The sequence below is a fragment of the Artemia sp. Qi Xiang Cuo genome, chromosome 4 (assembly GCF_049724085.1).
Source record: "Artemia sp. Qi Xiang Cuo chromosome 4, ASM4972408v1, whole genome shotgun sequence".
Classification (NCBI taxonomy): Eukaryota; Metazoa; Arthropoda; class Branchiopoda; order Anostraca; family Artemiidae; genus Artemia; species Artemia sp. Qi Xiang Cuo.
The window spans coordinates 59,984,529-60,007,205 of NC_142797.1; the positions used below are offsets into that span (position 1 = coordinate 59,984,529).

At 34.6% G+C, this 22,677-nt stretch overlaps 1 protein-coding gene across 2 annotated transcripts in view; it reads left to right on the plus strand.

Annotated features, from left to right (window-relative positions):
• Nmdar1 (glutamate ionotropic receptor NMDA type subunit 1) overlaps positions 1-22,677 on the plus strand; it is a 239,418-nt gene that overhangs the window by 76,029 nt on the left and 140,712 nt on the right. For both annotated transcript variants that reach the window (XM_089088460.1, XM_089088461.1), the window contains exon 3: positions 3,688-3,816. In XM_089088460.1, coding sequence (XP_088944586.1) covers positions 3,688-3,816 — 129 coding nt within the window. The remainder of the gene's footprint in view (positions 1-3,687; positions 3,817-22,677) is intronic.

Sequence of the window (22,677 nt, forward strand, 5' to 3'; positions counted from 1 at the left end):
GCCGGGTCGTTATGTGGGAGGATCTTTCCATGAAGGAACTTTCATGGGAGAAGGGACTTTGCTATGAAGGGGGCGCCAGATTTCCCAGCATTCTTTAAAAAAAAAGACCAGAAATAAAATTAAAAAAAATAAGTTTTTCAACTGAAAGTAAGGAGCAACATCACAGCTTAAAACGAATAGAAAATATTACGCATATGATTGGGTTCACCCCCTAGTCAATACCTCCCTCTTTAAGCCAAAGATGTTTTAGTACTTTCATAAGAGCTATTTATTCTAATTAACGGCCTTTGTGATTAAGGGTCATTTTTAAAGAACAAAATTCGAAATTTTGCTTAAAGAGCAAGGTATTGACTAGGGGGCGAATTCCCTATTATACGTATTAAGAATATATGAATATAGAAGTTCATTACGTAAGTTAATTCGTAAGTTACGTATATTTATTGCTAATAAAAATGTTCGTAAATAAAATCAAACAAGTTTCGAGAAAGCCATTTAACCTAATAAAAGCAAAATTAATATAAAAATTTTGTTTTAATTAGTCATGTACGGTTAGCCAAAATCAAAACTGTATTAATTCAAAAACTTTCAAAAATTTAATTAAAAAAAAAACAAGTTTTTTTTACTGAAAGTAAGGAACGACGTCAAAACTTAAAACGAACAGAAATTACTCCGTATATAAAAGGGGCTGTCCCCTCCTCAACGCCTCGCTCTTTATGCTAAAGTTTGACTTTCTCACAATTCTATTTTTTAAACAATAAAAAAAATTAGCGTAAAGAGCGAGGCGTTGAGGAGGGGACAACCCCTTTCATATACAGAATAATTTCTGTATTGGTATTTCTGTGTAGTATTGGTTTTGGTTTATTGGAAAGCACATTTAGCACAAGAAAAGTAAAATTAATATGTAAATTTTGTTTTACTTATTCAGTTACGGTAAGCCAAAATAAAAGCTGCATTTACTAAAAAACGATCAGAAATTAAATAAAAAAAAACAAGTTTTTTTAACTGAAAGTAAGGAGCGACATTAAAACTTAAAACGAACAGAAATTATTCCGTATATGAAAGGGGCTGGCCCCTCCTCAACGCCTCTCTCTTTACTCTAATTTTTTTTTTTTTTTAAAAAAATAAAGTTGCTAGCCATCGACACCCGTGAGCGTAACGAGCGAGGCGTGGCGGAGGGGACAGCCCCTTTTATATACGGAATATGTTCGGTGCGTTTTAAGTTTTAATGTCGCTCCTTACTTTCAGTTAAAAAAACTTGTTTTTGTTATTTAATAGTATATAAAAGTGACCATCGAATGCACTAGTACCTGTTTAACTTTGGCGAGGATACTGAAGAATTTAATGCAATTTCTTCTAACACAGATTAATCGACCTTGGTTTTACTGTTTTCCTCCTTAAAACTTTCTGACAAGAGATTTCCAACTTTTCACATAAATAAAAAGTCCGAGGGATGTCTTGTAACTAGTATCTTTGAGAATTTGCGAATAAAAAATCTAATTTTTCTGATGAAAATAAATAAATGACACTTTTTTTCATTTTGTAGCATTGGTTTTCACGGCCGGTTTTCACCTCGCTCTTTACGCTAAAGTTTTTTTTAGTACTTTCGAAAGAGCTATTTATTTTAATTAAAGTTCCTTTGTGATTCAGAGGTCATTCTTAGAGAATCAGAACAAAATTCGAACTTTAGCGTAAAGACCGAGGTATTGACGAGGGGGCGAAACCCCCTCATGTACGTAATAATTTATGTTCGTCTTTCAACTGTCACTTGAAAAAACTATTTTTTTCCTTTATTTCTCCCAGGGGTGATCGTATCGAAATAGTGATCCTAGAAGATCGGGATAGGGTGAATTACTACTACTACTACTACTACTAACAACTCAACGCAGCACCAAGCCGCTTGAGACCAACACAGCTGCGCACGCTCCTCCTCTATCCCAATCTATTCAAAGCCTCCCTTTTTATACCCTCCCACGAAGTTTCTATTTCCTTTAAATCTTTCTTTATGACGTCCTCCCGCACTAGACGAGGGTAACCTGCTTTCCGTTTAGTCCTAGACGGCTGGCTGAAAAGAACAATCTTCGGCAATCTGTCATCCTTCATCCGTACAACTTGCCTTAGCCATCTCAACCTTTCATTTATTATAGCCCTAGAGAGCGGTATTGAACCACATTTTTCGTATAGCCTATTGTTTAAAATACGGTCGTTCAGTCGGGTACCCGGAACGATCCTTAAGCCATTTCTCTGGTAAACATCTAGCAAATCTTCATCTGCTTTTCGAAACGCCCATGCTTCAGAGCCATATTTGACTACTGTCATCACTGTAAATTCTAATATTCTAATCTTGGTTTGCAGACTTATCTTCCTATTTTTCCAAACTTTTTTTAATTGTGAAAAAATACCATGGACGTGTTTTCGAGAGGGTGAATTCGAACAGAAATTACAATTTCTAGTGCCCTTCTTAAGTGACAAAAAAGATCGGAGGGCAACTAGCCCCCCATGCCCCCCTTCCCCCAAAGTTATTCGATCAAAATTTTTAGATAGTTATTTTGTTCGTTATAGTTGAAACATCCCATAACTATGTATTTAGAGGTAACATAACCTCCCCTCCATAGCCCTTGGGGAGAGGCTTGTAAGTTATGAAATTTACCCATTGTTTACGGATACTACTTGTTATTGGGAAGTACAAAAACATTTTTTTTGGGGGGGGGGGAGAATTTTGTGCTTGGGGTCGGTTTTCATAGGGAGAATTTTTCATGGGGAGGGAGAATTTTTCGGGGGTGAACTTACCAGGGGAAATCTCACACTAGGGGGATCTGTCAGAATTCCTATACGAAAGTCTTTATATTTGTCTTACTTTCTCTTTGCCACCTCAATTTTACATGTGGAGATGTTCCGGGGGTATTATCTGGAGGAAATTTTCAGTGTTTCTGGATTTCCGGGAAACCTTCCATGGAAGGGGGGATTTCTGGAATGATCGGGAAAAAGATTCGATATTTAAGTCTTTTCAAATGAAATTAGGCTAAGGAAAATTCTTCAGGCTGAATCGTCCGCAAGAATTTTATGGCGGGGGATTTTCGGCGAGGTGCTTTTACAAAGAAATTGTCTGGAGGTAATTTTATGGGGGGGGGGGGAGGGGAGTGGGGTATATTTTACGTGGAAAGAACTTTCCTCGGAGGAGTTTTCCGTGAGGGTAGGGAATTTTTCATGAAGGGTGATCCATATTTACCTGCATTATTTGAAAAACGATCACATGTTAAATAAAATAACAAGTTTTTGCAACTGAAAGTAAGGAGCAAAATTAAAACTTGAAGCGAAGATAAATTATTCCTTATATTAGAGGAGTTGCCCCCTCCTAAACACCTCACTCTTTACGCTAATGTTTAACTTTTTGTCCCAATTCTTTAAGAAAGATTCCTGAAACACAAGGGCAATTTAATTAAAATAATAAGCTTTTTTAAAAGTTCTAAAAAAAGCTTTAGCGTAAATATCGAGGTATTGAGGAGGGGTAACCCCCTCATTTATGGAATAATTTCGGTACGTTTTGATTTTTAATGCTGCTCATTACTTTCATTTGAAAAACTTGTTTTTTTTTAAATATATTCAAGCTAGTCTTTTTTTAACCTTTTTTTTCTAAATATAGTATGTTTTGGTTTCATGTAGAAGTGTTTGATTGTACTTTCTTTTTAGGTTCATGGAATGCTTGTAATTGCTGGTGAGACAGAATTTGATAGCTTCAAATTAGTAATACATCAATCAGCCGCTTTTGGAATTCCAACATTTGTCATTGGAATTCGAAATAATTTACTTTCGGACAAGGTTTGCCTTTCTTTTTCCTTAAACATCAAGATATATTATTAATTTTTCATCCAGTCATAAGAAAAATCAATTCAATATAGCATTTTGCACCAGTGATCCTAAACCCCTTTTCACCCTGGGCTAATATTCTGAGTGAATTTTCATGTTTACAGTCATTCTAACTGAAAATTAAAAGAATACCATGATGAGGATTAGGGCTAAGGCCCCTCTACATTTTAAAGATCAGAACTCAGTTTGGATTTCACTGAAAATTTATTCATCTGAAAATCAAGAACAAAATCACCATAATAACTAAGATTACTGAAAACAATAAACGAAAGTGGATTGAAAATTTATTGTTTGCTGATATTCATTCCTGAAAGTCTCAGCAATTCCGATTTATTTATACTGTACAAGAGAAAGTTTTTATAATGTGTTTTGTTCCCAGTAAAGTTCAAACTACCTCCTGGTCTTCAGAAGGTGCAGGAGAAGCTACGCCTACTTTTAATTGTGGTAGTTTCCAGGGGCAGATCCAGGTTTTTTTAGGGGGGGGGGGTGCAAAATAGGTTGATCCGATAAACTTGCGTTAGAAGCAAGTTTAATTAACGCAAGCTTGTTTTAATTAGGTAAATTGCACTACTTTAGACTACGCTAGGGGGGAAGCCCCCTCGCCCCCCCGGATCCACCAGTAGGGTAAGAGGTTCCATTTTGCGTGCGCCCCTAGGAATCTTTATGCTATTCTATAGAAGCTCTTCACCTTTTCAAAGAGAGTGACTATCCCCATGCATATAGGTAATACTTCTACAAAACATTACACCTTTTCAAAGAGAGTGAGAATCCCCGCGCAATGTCGTCTGCATTCTACGGAAGCTATACGCATTTCAACGTTATTCTATAGAAGCTCTTAATCTTTTCAAAGAGATTCAGAGCTCCCTCACATGACATTAACCGGTGCGTCTTGTTTAGCTGTCAATATATTCAATTATTTTTTTTTTCGTATATATTCAAGTTTCAGATTAGAATTTTCTACAGTTTGAATAATTCATTCAATCTACTAGTATCAATATTTTTGCAATCATTTACATAGATATGGAATATTCTAAGCGACTTCTGGTGAGTAAAATTTTCTCATTATTATAACAAAAAGAAACCTATTTTTTTTTGTCTCGTTATTAAGTTAGGGAAGAATCTCATTTCTTACTTACGCTTTTGTTTTCACCGTGTTGTTAGCTCTTTTAAAAAGCACTTCGCTAAATACTCAAAACAGGGTCAGTCAGTTTCACTATAATAAAAAGAAATCTATTTTTTTTTGTCTCGTCATTAAGTTAGGGAAGAATTTCCTTCCTTTCTTACGCTTTTTTTTAACCGTGTTGTTAGCTCTTTTAAAAAGCATTTAGCTAAATATTAAAAACAGGGTCAGTCAGTTTCGGTATAATAAAAAGAAATCTATTTTTTTTTTCTCGTCATTAAGTTAGGGAAGAATTTCCTTCCTTTATTAAGCTTTTTTTTAACAGTTTTTTTTGCTCTTTTAAAAATCATTTCGCTAAATATTCAAAACAGGGTCAGTAAGTTTCACTATAATAAAAAGAAATCTATTTTTTTTTTCTCGTGATTAATTTATGGAAGAATATACTTTACCTTCCTTTCTTACGCTTTTTTTTTCACCGTGTTGTTAGCTCTTTTAAAAAGTATTTCGCTGAATATTCAAAAAAGGATCAGTCAGTTTCGCTGTAATAAAAATAAATCTATTTTTGTTTGTCTCGTCATTAATCTAGGGAAGAATTTCCTACCTTTCTTACGCTTTTTTTTAACTGTGGTGTTAGCTCTTTTAAAAAACATTTCGCTAAATATTAAAAACAGGGTCAGTAAGTTTCACTATAATAAAAAGAAATCTATTTTTTTGTCTCGTCATTAAGTTAGGGAAGAATTTCCTTTACCTTCCTTTCTTACACTTTTTTTTTCACTGTGTTGTGAGCTCTTTTAAAAAGCATTTCGCTAAATATTCAAAACAGTGTTGGTCAGTTTCAATATAATAAAAAAAGAAATCTATTTTTGTCTCGTCATTAAGTGGCTTTTTCAAAATTGAGTTATGAATTAACTTACAAACTATGCCTGAACTGGGCACTTTAATTGTTACGAACTGGGACACTTTAATTGTTCATATGGAATAGGAAAAGAGTTCTTCGCTTAAATTGATTTATTTAGTCCAGGCTAACTGCTTGTGTCATTTTTTCCAATGTTGGGGGTCTAGTACTATGATATTTGTACTTTAGGCATATAAGTTTTAAAAGCTTTACATAAAAAAAATATATAATTGTCAACTTTTCGTGTTTGATACTATGGAATTGAAGACCCAATGCCCTCTGTTAATATTCTGAATAAGTAAGAATTGAGCTATCTAATTAAATTGCGTCATTTTTTCAACTTTTGGGGGTCTGATATTGAAGGGGCAGTACCCTCCCGTAAGCTAAATAGATTGAAAACTGAAAATGATTTTTATTTTAGAATACCGTTGATCAATCATCGCAGCAAAAACGTGCAAAATTGAATGAAGCCCACGACAACGCTGAGACAGGAGTAATAAAACCATTAAATTCAATCAAGCCAAGTGCCAGCTCTGTAAAAACCTCTATGCAACCAGGTAGAAAATTTAAGAGGGAATGTGTGCTTTCATACAATGCTTCAGTCTCATATGGTCAAGATCGAGAGGACATTCCTATTCATGCTTTGCAAAGAACTCCAGATGCACAATTGCAGTAAGAATTTGTAAATGAGTCTAATTTTTTTTTCTTTCCGGTTTTTCAAAAATAAGGCAAATGTTCTCAAGCGCGTAACTTTTGATGAGTAAAAGTTAAATTTGTTTCTAAACTATTCTATAATAATCCTATTTCATTTTCTTTCATTACCATTAACCAAATTAGCAGTATATAAAAGAGTGGTTATAACAACGAAGTAGCAAATAGCTTATCATACTTTTCTATAGATTTATAAAAACCTTACCTGTAATTTCTCTCTTAAGCAAGATGTTTTCTAATGCAAAAATCCAATTATTTCTTTAAATAAACTCTATATAAACAAATCACTATTTCACAGTTGAACAACCGTTCTTAAACTGGGATATGTTTTTGCAGTTAACTTTGCGCATATTTAATCCTTTATCAAAATAAGCCATCGAGAAGGTTGAATATTAATCCGACAGGTATAATTTGAATGTTAATCGCTCGTTACAAAGTGAGTTTAAAATAACCGAATGTTTTTATCTTAGATAAAGAGAAATTTACACAGGAAAAAGGATTTTTAATAGTCTAAAATATGACAACGTAGTGTTATCAAAAACAGTAATTTGGCGAGACCATTTTGGACTTTTTGATAAAACAGTTAGAAACATTTTAAAGGATTATTTTAGAATATGTTTTCGAAAAGGATTTGAGGCTGAAACTCTAGGGTCGTTATAATACACAAGTTGTATTTGAAAAGTGCTGTGAAATCCCCTATCCCCAACTCGGCAGAGCTCCAACCCTCTGACTCCACACGAAGCTCCCGGTCCCCAAAGGTCCCCCCCGGGGCTCTAAAAAAGGACAATTCAGCTATCCCTAAGGTAAACATAAAACTAGAATGATTAATATTTTCTTAACTAAGTGAAATAATTGTTACTTCACATAAAAAATGTAATATGTTTTCCATAAATAAATGAAATAGCATAGCCATTGGATAATGAAACATCTGAATTTTCAGGACAAATACTGTCACCACCAATGGAGTTTAGAGACTAACCTGCAGTAGTTGTAGATAATATGGAATGGTAAGGGGGTTTCCTGAACGATGTTTTTTTTGGGGAAATAGCTAGCCTAGATAATTTAACGTGTGATATCGATATGACAGAGGATCCTGACTGGGTAGATAGATTTATGCATGAGCATTTAGGCGATGTTAGTAGTGCAACTGAACCGGGTCCTCATAAAAAAATTATATTGCAGAACAAGATAGACTGGTTTGATTAATTTTCCACAAACATCTTGGAATATTTTCTTGGAGACCTCGTGCCAGCTCAAGCCATTGGAGTCGAGAAGACGGGAGGTATTGACAATTCTAAGTCACCCTCCACCATTTTACTTAATGATACAGCAATGCAAATTGTTGGAACTAATATTTTTAGGAATACTTTTGACGACAACTTTACTATTAGTGAAGTCAGACCTGTTAAAATAGGCGCATGATATGAAAATAGTGATATGTCCTCGGACTTACGTGAATTTTATTTGTTAGAGTCTATTCTAAGTTACTCACAAACATATAGGGTAGATTTTAACCCTCCCGAGGAAAACGTGTTTGACGGGGGCATTATTTTAACCGACCCTGTGAATGTTCTCCATGCTACATCGACAGAATTCGAGTACAAATTGAGATTCAGATTCAGAAATGGGGGGGGGGGGAGTTAAAGTATCAGTGAATCAAAAAGTTTATTTACAAAAGGGAACATCCGGGGATATTTTTTATTTTCATTTTTCAACTGGCAACCAGACTTTTTACCCAGGTCTAAATGAATTTGAGGACAACATTTTCAACTGGGTGAATAAATTAATATCACCTTTGGACACGTTTAATGAGAGGGGAAGTGGGTCCACCATTTTATACATCGAACACATGGATCTGAATCTCAGTAGATTTAAAAAACAACTTTATTTTAAGTGGAGGGCGAGGTAAAGGAATAAAATGCCACCCAGATTTGTCGGCTACAGGAGGGGTTCAGGGTTTCAAATTTGACACAGGGCTGCATTGCTTTAAATATGCATTTTTAACAGCAGCCCATAAAACATTAAACAAAGAATCGTCAATGAAAAATCTCGATGGACTTGCTCGTAACGGTGGAAAAAATTTCCCTAAAGTAAATTTTGACTGTTTAGAGCGGAAGTATCCGGTGTCCTTTAAAGAAATAACCATATTCGAGAAAGCAAATTAAAATCTTGGGGTGGGGGTGGTTGTTCTCCAGTATGACACTGAATTTGTAGATGGGGGAAAGAAATCAAATAAAAAAGGGGTTTTGTATTCAGTGAGGACACCGATGCTGGATAACGTAAAAAATTGGGTATGGGTTATTTACGAGCTTCCCAAAGATGTAAATTCCTATGGTCATTTTTTTCCCGTTACAGCAAAAAGTCGACTCCTATCTCAAGGCGTTCGGAAAAGGGAATGATTCTATTGCCCCTTGTACCTTTCCCCATTAATATCTGAGGGAATATTCTCAGACCATATGAGCCATTGCACAATTCATGGCAATCAAAGAATTGAAATGCCGGTAGAAGGCAAGGACACTTTACAATTTAAAAATTTCCAAAATTCCCTGCTACAAGTTGATAAAGTGTCTTTGGATTGTGAAACAAGACTGGTTGAGGTATCAGATCCATCAAGGCCAAATATAGTCAAGGAACACAAACTAGTTGCGTGTTGCTATGCGCATGGCCGTCGTGACTCAAACAATAAATTGCCATTTGAAGAGTTTTTTTTTTTACTATGGATGAGAAGGGTAGCATGGAAAAGCTATTGGTATACTTAATAAAAACAGCGAATAGGGCGATTTCATGATTGCACCACATCAACTACCCAATGGAATTGTCAGATAAAGAACAAATGTCGCTAGAAAAGGGAACGAGTTGCTGGGTTTGTAGGGGTGTTCTTGCCCCAAAAGACGTGATCCAGGATCACGACCACCTTATTGATCCCAATTCAACGGAAAAAGGTAACTTTCAGGGGTAGGCTCACAATTCATGTAACTTAAAAATTAAACAGCAACTTTTTCTTCCGGTTTTTATACATAACTCTAACTACGATCTGAAGTATTTGCTACCAGCAATGGCGCATCTGCAAAGAATTGGAACAGTGGATGATGTATGGGTAATAGCCAGCTTTTCCTACAAAATCTTTCCTAAATCATCAGAAAAGTTGCTTGTTTTGGAATTTTTGTGGAAATTTGTTGAAGCTGGCGTTGAGTACACGAATAAAATTCACTTTTTAGATTCCTACAGTTTTTTCCCCTAATCATTGAGCGAATTAATTCAAGTGCAGAAAAACGATGACGGCTGCAATACTTTCCCCCTTCTCAAGCAACAATTTCCAAATGATTTATATGATCTGTTGACGGTCAAGGGCATATATCCTTATGACTATTATTGGTCCATGTCAAGATTCGCTGAGGATATTACTCATCTAATTTAACTATTTTATGACCGTATTCTCGATAGTAGTTGCACCCCGAGGAAGAGACTGTTTCTAAAAATATTCTTGCAGAAAGAGGTCGTAAAAATGGGGTTGACTACTCCAAGTTTTATTTTTCAACTGAAACGTTAACTCTTTTACTAATTAATTGTAAAAATACGGACAAAATCTATGAGGAATTTAATCTTGATTTGGGCTAGTTTTTTTCATCTCCTTATTAGCGAACTAACAACATTCTATGCTTGAGTGGGGAAAAATTGAGACGATAGCTGGCAATCATCAGCATCTGTTCATAGAACAATCAATGGATGATAGTGTAGTGTTTCATAGATATCATAAGCTTAAACCTGAACCAACTGGAGGGAAGACGGGGACAAAATCGGATGCAGTTTTCCTTGATATGAATTCTCTCTACCCCTTAGCCACGTCCAACTATGCACTGTAGTTTAGTGACTATAAATGGCTTTATGGTGCTCAAACGCCCAACTTTCCGAACTTTAACGGTGACAGTAATGAGGAAACTGAGCCGGGAAGATTGTTTTTTTACATTAGTGGGGAGATACCAGTCCAAATTTACAATTCAGTAAAGGACTTTGTTTTCCCTTGCATCTATATATCTGTGCCTAGGAAGTTTTTGAGTCCTCGCAATTGGTAGTTAGTCGATGTTGATGGATTGCATTGGACACCTTCAAAAAAAAAACTTATTGCTGACCTTCTGCCCAAAAAAAATATAGTTGTACATCATGTAGCTTTAAAATCGATGTGCAACAACGGTTTCAACGTCACTAAGGTTCACAGAGCACTCCAGTTTAGTCAAAACCCTATCTGAAAACGTTTGTTGACACTTTTGTCAACAAACGTTCTGCAGCGCAGACGAAAGCCGAAAAAGAAATTTATAAGCTCATTTTGAATTCAGCTTTCGGCAAAATGAGTGAGAGTGTTTGCATTAGGAATCGTAGTGACGTCGTGACCGATCCCGAAGAATGTGTTTAAATTTTTGCCGATTCAATTTACACTTCCTTCATAATCATTGGCCCGGACAAGGTACTATTGAATAGGAAAAAAAGACACATTGTCCTGAATAAAAATATTGCTGCAGGCAGTGCGATCTTGGAGATCTCTATAAAGCTCAGGTTGGAATTCTAGTACAGTGTGGCTAGGTTACAGTGGCCAAAAAAGGGGCAAGTAGAGGTCTGCTACGGGGACACATATTCTCTACTGTTAAAAGTAAAAACTCAAAATCTAATTGATGCTTCGGTTCACGGTTTAATTATCAGTTCATGGCGGGATTATACTGAGTGGGGTGGTCTTTCCCCAGAGCTAGGGATCCTTTGGGTATCAAAGCGGCTTAAATTTTTTAAATCTGATACGTTAAGTTAATTGATTTTCCGTGGTAAGTTTTTAGTTCCGAAGGGGTGCTTTATGCAGACACACGACGATGAAATCAAGAAACGTTGCAAAGGAGTACCCACGCACTATTTGGATACGAATTCCGACATGGACATTTATAGGAATTATATTGTTCAAAATACTACTCCAAGAGTCAAGTTGCTGGCAATTTGTTCCCTCAAATAAAAGAACTTTACTGTAAATGTATAAAAAACTGTCATGAGTATCATCTCCGACAAGGTCTATGTTTGTCAAGACGGTGTGACAACCCTCCCCCTTGGACACTATTTAACTTCAGACTGGGTCAAATGTGTTATCCATAGGGAAAGTCTCGGTTTGAATAAAGTCCTGTAAATTATTTCCTAAGACCTTTAGGGGGAGGCCGCGCGGCCCGCGGAGGGGGGGGGGGCGGCCGCCAGCGGGGGGCGCACCGCCACTATCAAAGTTATCCTTTTTTTTTTTACTTAGAGCAGATTTTTTTTTGTAAATGTTTCATTAAAAAAAAAGTGATATTTTTTCAAGTGCTTTAATCTAATGTTGTATTTTTTCTCTATAAATAAAAAAAAGGATTTATTTAAGTGTTTTTTATAAGTGTGCATATTTAAATTTTGTATTTTTTACTATAAATAAATTTAAAAAAAAGTGTATTTTATCGGGTTTAATTTTCTTTTTTCAATTTATTGTTACTTTTTTATGCATATAATAAAATAAAATATGATTATTTATGCGCCTTCTTCTTATTATTTTTATGCTTGAACAGAGTAGTAGGGAAATTTATTTAGTCATTAGAAAATTATGGTCTGCAGTTAGTTGTCCAGGTGAACTGTTGAAGGGAACATGTATCAACTTAAAACACCATTCAGATCGTTTCTGTGTGGACCGTCAATGTCGGGCAAAACAACACTCTTAATTAAAATAATTAAAAATTGCAATAAAATGTTTGTGGAAAAGCAGAAAAAATCTATACAGTATTTGGCAGGAGTCATATTATAAAATAAAAGCAATTGCTGCCACCACCATGGGATGGGTTCAGGTACAATTCATAAAGTGACCTGAAATTTTCGGATTTATTGAACCAAACTCTTGACTGATTATGGCAGATATGACTTAATCTGTTGAATCGTGGCCACGGAACATGCTGCAATTTTTCACCGTTCACTCTCATCATGAATCGATTTCAGTTACTCTGGTTCAACACAATCTCTTTCATCAGAGCAAAGTTATGTGAACACTTGCTTTGAACTGCACCTACTATATCATCTACAGATTTTTTCGTGATTCTCGCTTGCTAAAGAACCTCAATAAACAAATCTAACCAGGAGCCTCTAATTTTCTGCTCTCAGCATACAATCAGGAAACTAATATGACCTACGGTTACATCATTTTGAATCATAATAAAAATACATCCGAGTATCTGCGTGAAGTCACAGATATTTTCGACAATGACATTACAGTATATCTCCAAGTGAACACTAAAAAGACCTATTAGTTACTATCATGACACTGAAGAGACTACATGAAAAAACACATTTGTTTTCAGTTCTAAGCACTTCAAAACCTTCGCTTAGGAAAGCAATACTCATGCTTTGTATTGAAAATGATTTTATTAATCTAATATATTATATTTGCTTAAATTTTAACGAGTGAAATTTTAAACTGACAGAAGTATTTAAGAAAAAGGAAAATAAAAATATCTCATTTTTACTTAATTTTGCCTATAAAAATATATTTAAGATTTTAAAAGGAAACGACTTCTAAAGGCGGGTGGTAGCCTTTTCACACTTTTACTGCCAATAATTTCAAGACTTGTAAACAGTTTTCTTTAGATAGAAAAACCCTATAAATTGACTCAAATAGAACTCGCTCTCTCACCTTTGGACCACTTTAAGAATAATCTGAGTAAATTCCTTGATAATGAAAATATTCAGGATGATAAAAAACTGCTTTTACTTCAAGATTCACTTCACCGAGTGGACAAACACAAGTCCTATCTATCGAAACCCACTGCTTCTGGTATTGTTCCCAAAAAAGAATCATCTTCTCAAGAGTTTGCTGCTGGTGCTGGACCACAATTAAAGAAGGTGTAAAGGTTTTAAAGTTTATTTAAATTTGTAAATATACGGCCCCACTAATATCGAGAAAAATTAACATAAATCTTAACCTATCTCTTTGAAAGTGGTCGTGATTATTTTCAACTTGAGAGAAACGTGGAAGGATTATAAGTCAGAGCAAAAGCTATTATATAATTGATTTAATCTATGACCTGTTTACAAATCGTACAGGACTATTTACATTTGACGCTCATCTATACAACTTTCTAAATACATTATACTTCCCCAAAAGTCTTATTGGCAATAGAAAAATTCTAAAAAATTAAATGAACATGCATCATCATCATCATCATCAACAAAATTGACACAATTAAAATATGAACTTGAAGAAGAAGAAGATTTTAAATAAATTTAGGAAAATACTAGAACAAAACTGATAGCTAGACAAAAGCGAAGACGTATCAAGTCAACGTCACCATTACCACCACCACCACCACCAACAGCCAGTATACAAAAGGGTAGCGGACGTTACACAACGTTTTTACGTTCAAAATGGTTGAAGTTCTGAAAGGTGTTTATGAAAATATTGGTGAGATGGGGAGTTTAAGTTCCCCCACCAGTTTTTCCAAATTCACTGGTGTTCAGACTAAAAGTGTACAAGACTATCTACAAAATGAATCAATTTACACTCTGCATAGAAATCATAGACATCGTGCCAATCAAGCTAGAAAACTAAAGCATATTACCCATTGCATATAATGCAAGCAGATCCCCTGACTCTAGATGAGCTTCAATGAAGTCACAATACACCGTACAAGTACATTCTACTAAGCATCAGTGTTTTTAGTCTCCATGTACAAACTCGTCCAGTGCGGTCAAAGAGGGGCTTTGAAGTTGATCGGGTCATTGACAGTATTTTAAAATAGTATTCGTATAAAAAAAATTCAAAAGGATCGAGTTAGTGAATTTGTTAATCCCAATGTTGCAGAAATACTAGAGCAATATATTACACTTCGCTATCAGAGTTACAGTACTATAATGTCTTCATGGATCGAAAGATTGATAAGAACTATTCAACTTTTAATTTAAAGATATTTTATATTGAAAAATAAATCTTCTTTTATTCATGATATAGATAAATCATTTTGATTTATAATAATCGACATCATAGATCATTTTCCAACTCTACATAACCTAACTCTCACCACTTTTATCATAATACAATTTACAATTGTCTAAAACAATATTCAAAAGAAAAGGTTGTAAATAATAAAATTAAAAACCCTGTTGTTGAGACTGTCCGAATTAATAGAACAACGAATGTTTTTGAAATAGGGACTTACTTGTGGTCCACAGAACTTTTCAAAGTGTCAAAAATCCTAGACAATAAAGCAATATCTGCGCTCCTGCGTGATAACACAGATGAAGAGATTTTCGATGTCTTTTATGAATAAGAACTACAAAAGTTAAAAATAATAGTTAACTCTATCAAATTGAAATTAGCTTAACGACTATTACTCTCAGGTTTAAGAAACAGTTACTTGTTTGGTGGATCTGATACAACTCTGATGTTGATTCTAGGATATTTGTTTTAGATATTGACAATGACCAATTATTTATCTTTAACATTCATGTCCAACTTTTCCGATCCTCTCTACAAAGACTTGAATACGACAAGTGATTTTTGGACAAAACTCTCCCCCGCCATCAAATTTGACTGTTAATCTGCAGTGGCTATTGTTGACTGTCTTATCAAAATACCGCTGACCTCCTGAGACAGGATCGTCTGTTTTATATAAAAGTTATAACACTCGATTGTACTATGAATCGGGTGAATTATATCGAATATGACTGGGTTGAAGCACTTAAATTTACCTAAAATCCATATGCCAAAATGGAATATATCGAATAGGGTGGTATTACAGATTTGTTTTGTTTAATCAATAGAAAAATCTCACTTCGCATGAGTATTAAAGTCTATTTTTATTATACATTTGAAATTGGTAAGATATACATTATTACACCTGTTGAAACTAAAAAAATTAGCCTCAATGATAATTTGAGAGACATTCTCGGCTTTAGCCAGAATCTGATAAATAGGGAAAATTATGACACTGTTGACGGGATCGATCAAGTTATTTTTGCTGATTATCAACCTGGTTTTGCCTCGGACTCGTGCATATTTATCTATGTATCATGTGTGGAAACACCGAGAGTCGGTAATTCAAATGTCCCCCTCCTACGTGTTCTTGAGCGAAAAACAACTCATGAACTTGTTCATCACTATAATATAAAGCATCTTCAGTATGTTCCTGTAAACACTTCGTAGGCTATGGATATAGATCAGGTGTTGATACTGACGGTGACTTGACTACTGCAGTGACCCAAGACTATCATCTGGTTGGAAAATTAAATCATGAGATATTGAATATATCCCAATGGCTACCCCCCAAATGTCAAGGTTGAGATAAAGTTACAGTTGGCCCCATGAACTTTCCTGTTGAGACAAACGCTAACTGCAGAACCCGCTACGCATTTCATTATAACTTTGGCAGGTCTCACAGTCCAAAAAATAAAGGTTATGAGCTCCGGTGCATTGGCAGTTAAAAATCTAAGAACCAATGGTAACAGTATTAAACTTCTTGTCCCCCATACGATCACCACTCAACGGCACAGAGCCACCGGCTCTCGTAGGCCTAGAGTTTCATCATTTATCAATAGAGAACTCCAATCAATAGTGTCTTTGGTCTGTTTGAATAGAGTCAGTGCTGTTGGATCCTTGACTGACTCCCCCATGATTTTGCTTTGTTAAGTCTATCTATCCCTATTGGAAAATTGAATGTTATTCCACTGTACACTCTATCATTTGACAAAAAATCATATAGAACTCTGCTCGATTTGACACTGAAATCCCTAGATGATAACTCTCAACTAATTGAAAATGGAATACCAGCTTCAATGTTTTTAAAAAATCTTGGGGTTATTTTTTTGGACTTGTCGGGTACTCAGGACATGAGTATAGTACGAACAGGGAATTGAAGTTTAGTGTACATGTGCCAATGCTTTGACTGAGAGTAACACGCTAATATTATGGAGTCAATTTGAAACCTATTGGTACATCATTCCCGACGGCATTTTTCTTCTAGACCTAGAAAATGAACACAAACCAAATAATAAATTTATTTAGTATAGATCCAGACATATACACGTACAAGTCCTAGAGTAGACCTTCAAACTTAATTGAAAAAGGTCTAAGTGTTAAGACGACCCTAATCCGTCTTACTAGCTGTTCATAGTATTTCAAGACAGTTCAGTGGCTTTGTATCTTTCAAACAGCGAATACTGTTTATTTCTTTTATCTTCTTGGCAACATTTATAAATTAAACGCTTCACCCCTCCGTAACTTTATCTATAGCAGTGTGAAAACCAATATTGAAAAACAACTAAGAGTACATGATTTAACGAATAAGACAAGTGTCTCTCATGAAATACACTATTTCATGTTCATATGGCGTGGGTTAACCTACCAGCAGTTTCTCAACATCTACGTTGACTTACCTCGATTGAACGAATTTTTGGCGTATAATATACTTACAATTTTATTTAATATTTATTTTATTGCCATAATAATAAACTTTTCTAATATTTTATGTTAATTTTTTTATTAATAAAAAAATTTTTATATACATCATATCACGACTTTTATACTCTTTAGATTTCATAAACTACTAGATCTTTGTCGACAACAACGAGTCATGGTCTATTATCAGACTTAATAGACTACTGATCCTTATGTACTGAACTTTCATGGTGACAGAATCTACATTAGATTGTGACTTCAATATTGTCATATCTCTTTCTATATTCAATCATACTAATCTCATTCATTCTATAGAATTCACATGTTTCAATTTGCTTGTTTGAAGCAATTTCACAAAGAGTGTCCTCAAGTGGCGAATCACATTCCTTCACAGCCAAATAAAAATCATTGGGATTATAATCATAACACCAATTTTATTCACAACACTGAGGTATAAACCATAGTCTTTTGTTGTTCAAGCAGTTTAATCTCTTACCCGGCTCCTCCTCCCAGAAGAATCTAAAAACACGACGATACCACTCTCGTAGCAAGAAACTAAAATCACGGTTCCAATTCTGTCCAATAAGACTAGGATATTTAGTCTCACACTGATTACATTGATCATAGTGACACTTGGAGCATAGGTGTTCTCTAGTATGAGAGTCACACATCTCTTCAAGACAGTACTTACAACCTTTCATATGTACAGTATATCCTATAGGCACTTTACACATGTTGCATAATCTACACTTTTCATCAGACTCATCAATCAGAGTGCAATTCTCACATGATGACCAGCTACACAGTGTTTACATACATAAAGTACATTTATGGAACATATTGTCATGTGTTGCCACTCTCACTGCCACACTGAAACTGAGCTAGCACCAACAACAACTGTCTGAGAGACAGAGAGGATTAAATCATCCTAGATCACCATCTATCTCCTGAAAAAAGTCATAAATGTCCTAAATAATTTTTAAAAGCATATAAACCAGATCATTTGTCAGTGTTGTGACCCATATATGAATAAATTGTGTTAATTCAGTTGGACCACGACGTAGAGTTTTCATACAGTAGACTAATGATGGAGACTCAATTTTCATTATATCGACAAGCAGTCCTAGATAAAATATCTTCCTTTGAAGAGAGAGCTTTAGAAAATCATCATCTCGACTCAAAATTTTGTAAATAAGAACTAGATTCCACAACATTCACTCTTTCTCAAATCTTTCCATTTTTAGAGTCCTAACACTCTCACAACCTACTTCATACTAACCAGAATTTTTTCTACTCTAAAAAAATATACGCTAGTCTGCTATAGAAAGAAAAAATACCATTGATTTAGAAACAATTTTATTGAACATAATTACAATAATAATCACTAATGCATATTGTTCTCATCGATATATTTCGATAGGACATCTAATGCTGACCGAAATTTACATATATGGCGACTATTTACTTTTCCAGCAAAACATAGATGCTCCTCCTGCTTAAATTTGATTAATGATATCATTTATATGTAATAAATAGTGTCCCAGTAAAGAAATAGTCCACATCCACATTGGTTAATCGTATATCGTTGCTGCTGTTGTCAGCTCCATCACTTATCTCCAATAATGTAAATGCACCACTCATTTTTCTCTACTAATATCCTCGCAAATAAACTATTCTCTTTGAATTCAATTCTCTTACTAATATGAATTGTAAAGAAAACTATTCCTTTTATTGAAGTCCCAATCAACAATCAAGTTATACTCACTCTCTTTGAAAAGGTGTAATGCCCTGTAGAAGTATTACCTATATGCATGGGGATAGTCACTCTCTTTGAAAAGGTGTAGAGCTTCTATAGAATAGCATAAAGATTCCTAGGGGCGCACGCAAAATGGAACCTCTTACCCTACTTCCGCCACTGGTAGTTTCTGCTCTTTTTAGGTTTGACTAGCTATATATTGTAATTTCTATTTGTTTTCGGTTTAACTCAACAATGGGTATTGATTTATTATCATTTGAAATATTATAGAATATGCGAAATATCATTGAAATAAATGCTTGAAATATTGATTTTTGCTTTATTTCTGGTCTTTTTCTTAATGTGGATCTTTGCGTTGGTTTGAAAAAAGTTATTTTGCGGAAAAGTTTTTTTTTTAGTAATTTCCGTTCCTTTTTAGTTGACAGTCTTTTTCACTGGTTGAAATTTACTTTTAAAAATCTTTTATGTTTTTCCCATCAAAATCAAATTTTGACTTAGGCCTACAGTGTGTAAGATAGACAAAAAATTTTGCAACAAAATTTAATAAAGATGATTGTTAAGAAGAACCAGATACAAAAGATTGAAAAAACGTCATGATTTATAGCATGACTCACATTAGAAACAGGCACGAAACTCGTCCTACAGTAGAAACAAGATTAACTCTAGCTAGTAAACAGCTTCAATTATCAAATGCTGACAAATATTGCCAAGAAGTGGATTAGAGCTTTTAAACAAGTGCAGAACCAAAAATTTCAGTCTTTTATTTTTTAATAGCAAGAGGCAAAAGGGCTATCTCACTACATATAGAGTTATGCCGCGGTTATAGAATTAGTCGCAGTCACCTTTTCAAGTAGTTGCAGTCACAGTCATAGCTCCAGGTAGTTGTAATCACACGTAACGGTCATAAGTAGTTGGAGTCGTAGTCGTAATTAGCCAAAGTCAAATCTAGTCGTATCCATATATATTCGCAGTCACAGTTACATGAAATAATCGCAGTTACATGAAGTAATCGCAGTTACACGAAGTAATGATTGCAGTGGCCAGCAGTAAATAGCTAATCATAAAAGTAAGTGTCAAGAAGTCTCAGTCGCAAGTACTCTTAGTCGTAAATAGTTTCAATTACAGTCATAAGTAGTCGCAGTAGTTGTAAAAGTAGTAGGAGAACTATTAGTAGTAGATTGAAGTAGCCCTGAACCGTTCTTGAGATATTTCAAATATCTAAAAAAAATTATCAATCTGCATAAATATAGTGTGTTTTGACTTAGTTCAACCTCCAACCTAAAATTCCCTGAAATTTTCACTTTATGGCTCCTAGCCATTCAAGAGATATTGCAGATATGCTCACTTAAAACCCTATTAGAAGTCTCATTCAACATGCCTTGAAAGTTTCAACTTAACAACGTTAGCCATTCCCGAGGTGCCACAAATACAAATTCCTGACAGTCTTGGATGCAAATAGTGTCTTTTGATTTGGCTCAACATTCCCAACAACATGCTCTAAATGGTTGAACGCACAACCCTTACCTGCTCCTAGGATATTGCACATACACCTTTTTGACAATCTGGAAACACATAGTAACTTTTGATTTTGTTTTACACCCCCCTTAAATTTCCCTGAAAGTTCAAACTTAATGCCCTATCTTATTTCTGACGTTGTATCTGTGTCATTTTGATAACGTGGTTACACTTAAATCATTTAATAAAGTTTAATAGTAGTAGTAGCAGCAGCAGAAGCAGCAGCAGCAGCAGAAGCAGCAGCATTATTAATAACAGTAACCATAAAAGTTAAACTTAGCAAACTAAGACGCTCCTGAGATAATGGCTGATAAAACTTTTTGACAATATGCTCGCACAGAGTTACTTTTTATTTAGTTTTTATTAGCGCAAACTTTCCCTAAAAGCTTCTACTTAATACCCGATTGTATACCTGCAATACTACACCTATGCCATTTTGATAACCTGAGTGCACTTCAACTTTTTTGAATTAGTTCTCTAGTTGCAAGTTGCAATAGCTGCAGTATCCGTAGTGATAGTAATAGCCCTGAAATTTTCAAATCAATGCCCTCAGCCGTCCCTGAAATATCGGTGACACGCCCTTTGGACAACCTGCATGAACCTAGTGCTTTAAATTTAATTTTACAAATCCCTCAAAATTACCTGAGAGCTTCACCTTAATACCCTGTGCAATATCGTGGATGTTGCATCTGTTTATTTTGAAAACCCAGACAAGGGAAATTCACTTGTAGTCATGGATACCTTAGATTACGACAATAAAATTTATTCACACTTAAATGACACAAATACATATACTTCCATGACTCACGACCATACTGATAAGTTTGCGAATAAAATTATAACCAAATTAAAGAATCTAAAACAAAATGGCAAAATCACCCCACAATTCTATAATAACTTTCTCCCCCTAGGTAGCTTTTGCCCAAAGTTTTACGGTTTACCGAAATTACTCAAGCAAGATATTCCCTTAAGGCCAACTGTAGCATGTACGAAAACCCCTACTTCTAATATTGAAAAGTTGTTATGCAAAACCTTTAAACTGCTACTTAATTCTCGAAAGTCCTACATATTTTACTCGATTGATTTAGTTGAAAAATTTCAAAGTTAAAGCATTTCAGAAAATACAATAGAAAGAAGTTTTGAGATAGTTTCTTTGTACACAAATATTGATATAGCAATGTCTGAGCAGTTATTAAAAAATAAAATAGAAGAAAACTATCATTTAATTGAAGATTCAACAACAGGAATAGATTGTGAGGTTTTATTTTCCCTAGCAAAATTTGTAATAAGTATTCAATGTAGTTTCAGTTCCGTAATTCATTTTATCAACAAAAAAATGGTCTCCCTATGGGTGCACCGCTATCCGGGGTATTAGCTATTATTAATGTACAACACCTTAAAAATTGGGTCTTAAATTTATATTTTTTTAAACATGTCTATTGGGGACGTTATATGAATGATGTAATATCGCTCTGGAATTATGGGGAAAACGAACTTAGGGGCTTTCTGGATCAGCTTAATACATATGACCGAAATTTACAATTTACCTTAGAAATTGAAAATGCAAATAAAATACCCTTTCTGGATATTTTAATTATTCGTGACATTGATAAACTGTATTTTACAATTTACAGAAAACCCACACAAAATAACAGATATCTACATTTTAAATCCAATCACCCCCCACAAGTTAAAAGAGGTGTTGTTACATCTCTTGTTGACCGTGTCCTAAGCATTCGCTCTGAATCTTACATCACAGATGAACTAAATTTTATTAGAGACATACTTTTGGAAACGGTTATCCTATTGTCTTCATTAACAATACAATTAGCCGAAGATTGGCAAGACACTCCCGTAAAATTAAGGGTCTTTTGCAATGTGAAGTTCCCGTCAAGCCCTCAAATAGAATTTACCTTCCATATATTCCAAAAGTCACTACAAGTTTAAAAAAAGTTTGCACACAAAATAATTTTTATGTCGTATTTACAAATAATTTTAAAATCCTGAATTTCTTAAATTCTGGTAAAGATATAACCCCAGTTACTCGCCAGAGAGGGGTTTATCAAATACCATGTGACTGTGGCCATTTTTATGTTGGTAGAACCCATCAAAATTTAGAAAAACACCTACAACAACACAAAGATGACATAACTAAAGCTTTAAATTCTAATAGTACAAATATGTCCTTTGATTTTGCTTTAAGCGGTCACATAGCTTATAATCCTAATCATAACATGATTTTTGAAGAAACTTGCATTATTAGCAATAATATAGGCATAAAACAGGTTGTTCGAGAGGCAATTGAAATTAAAACCAAAATAAATAGTAATATTTCTTTAAATAGAGATTTGGGGGGAATTTTCGCTTAATGCCCTATA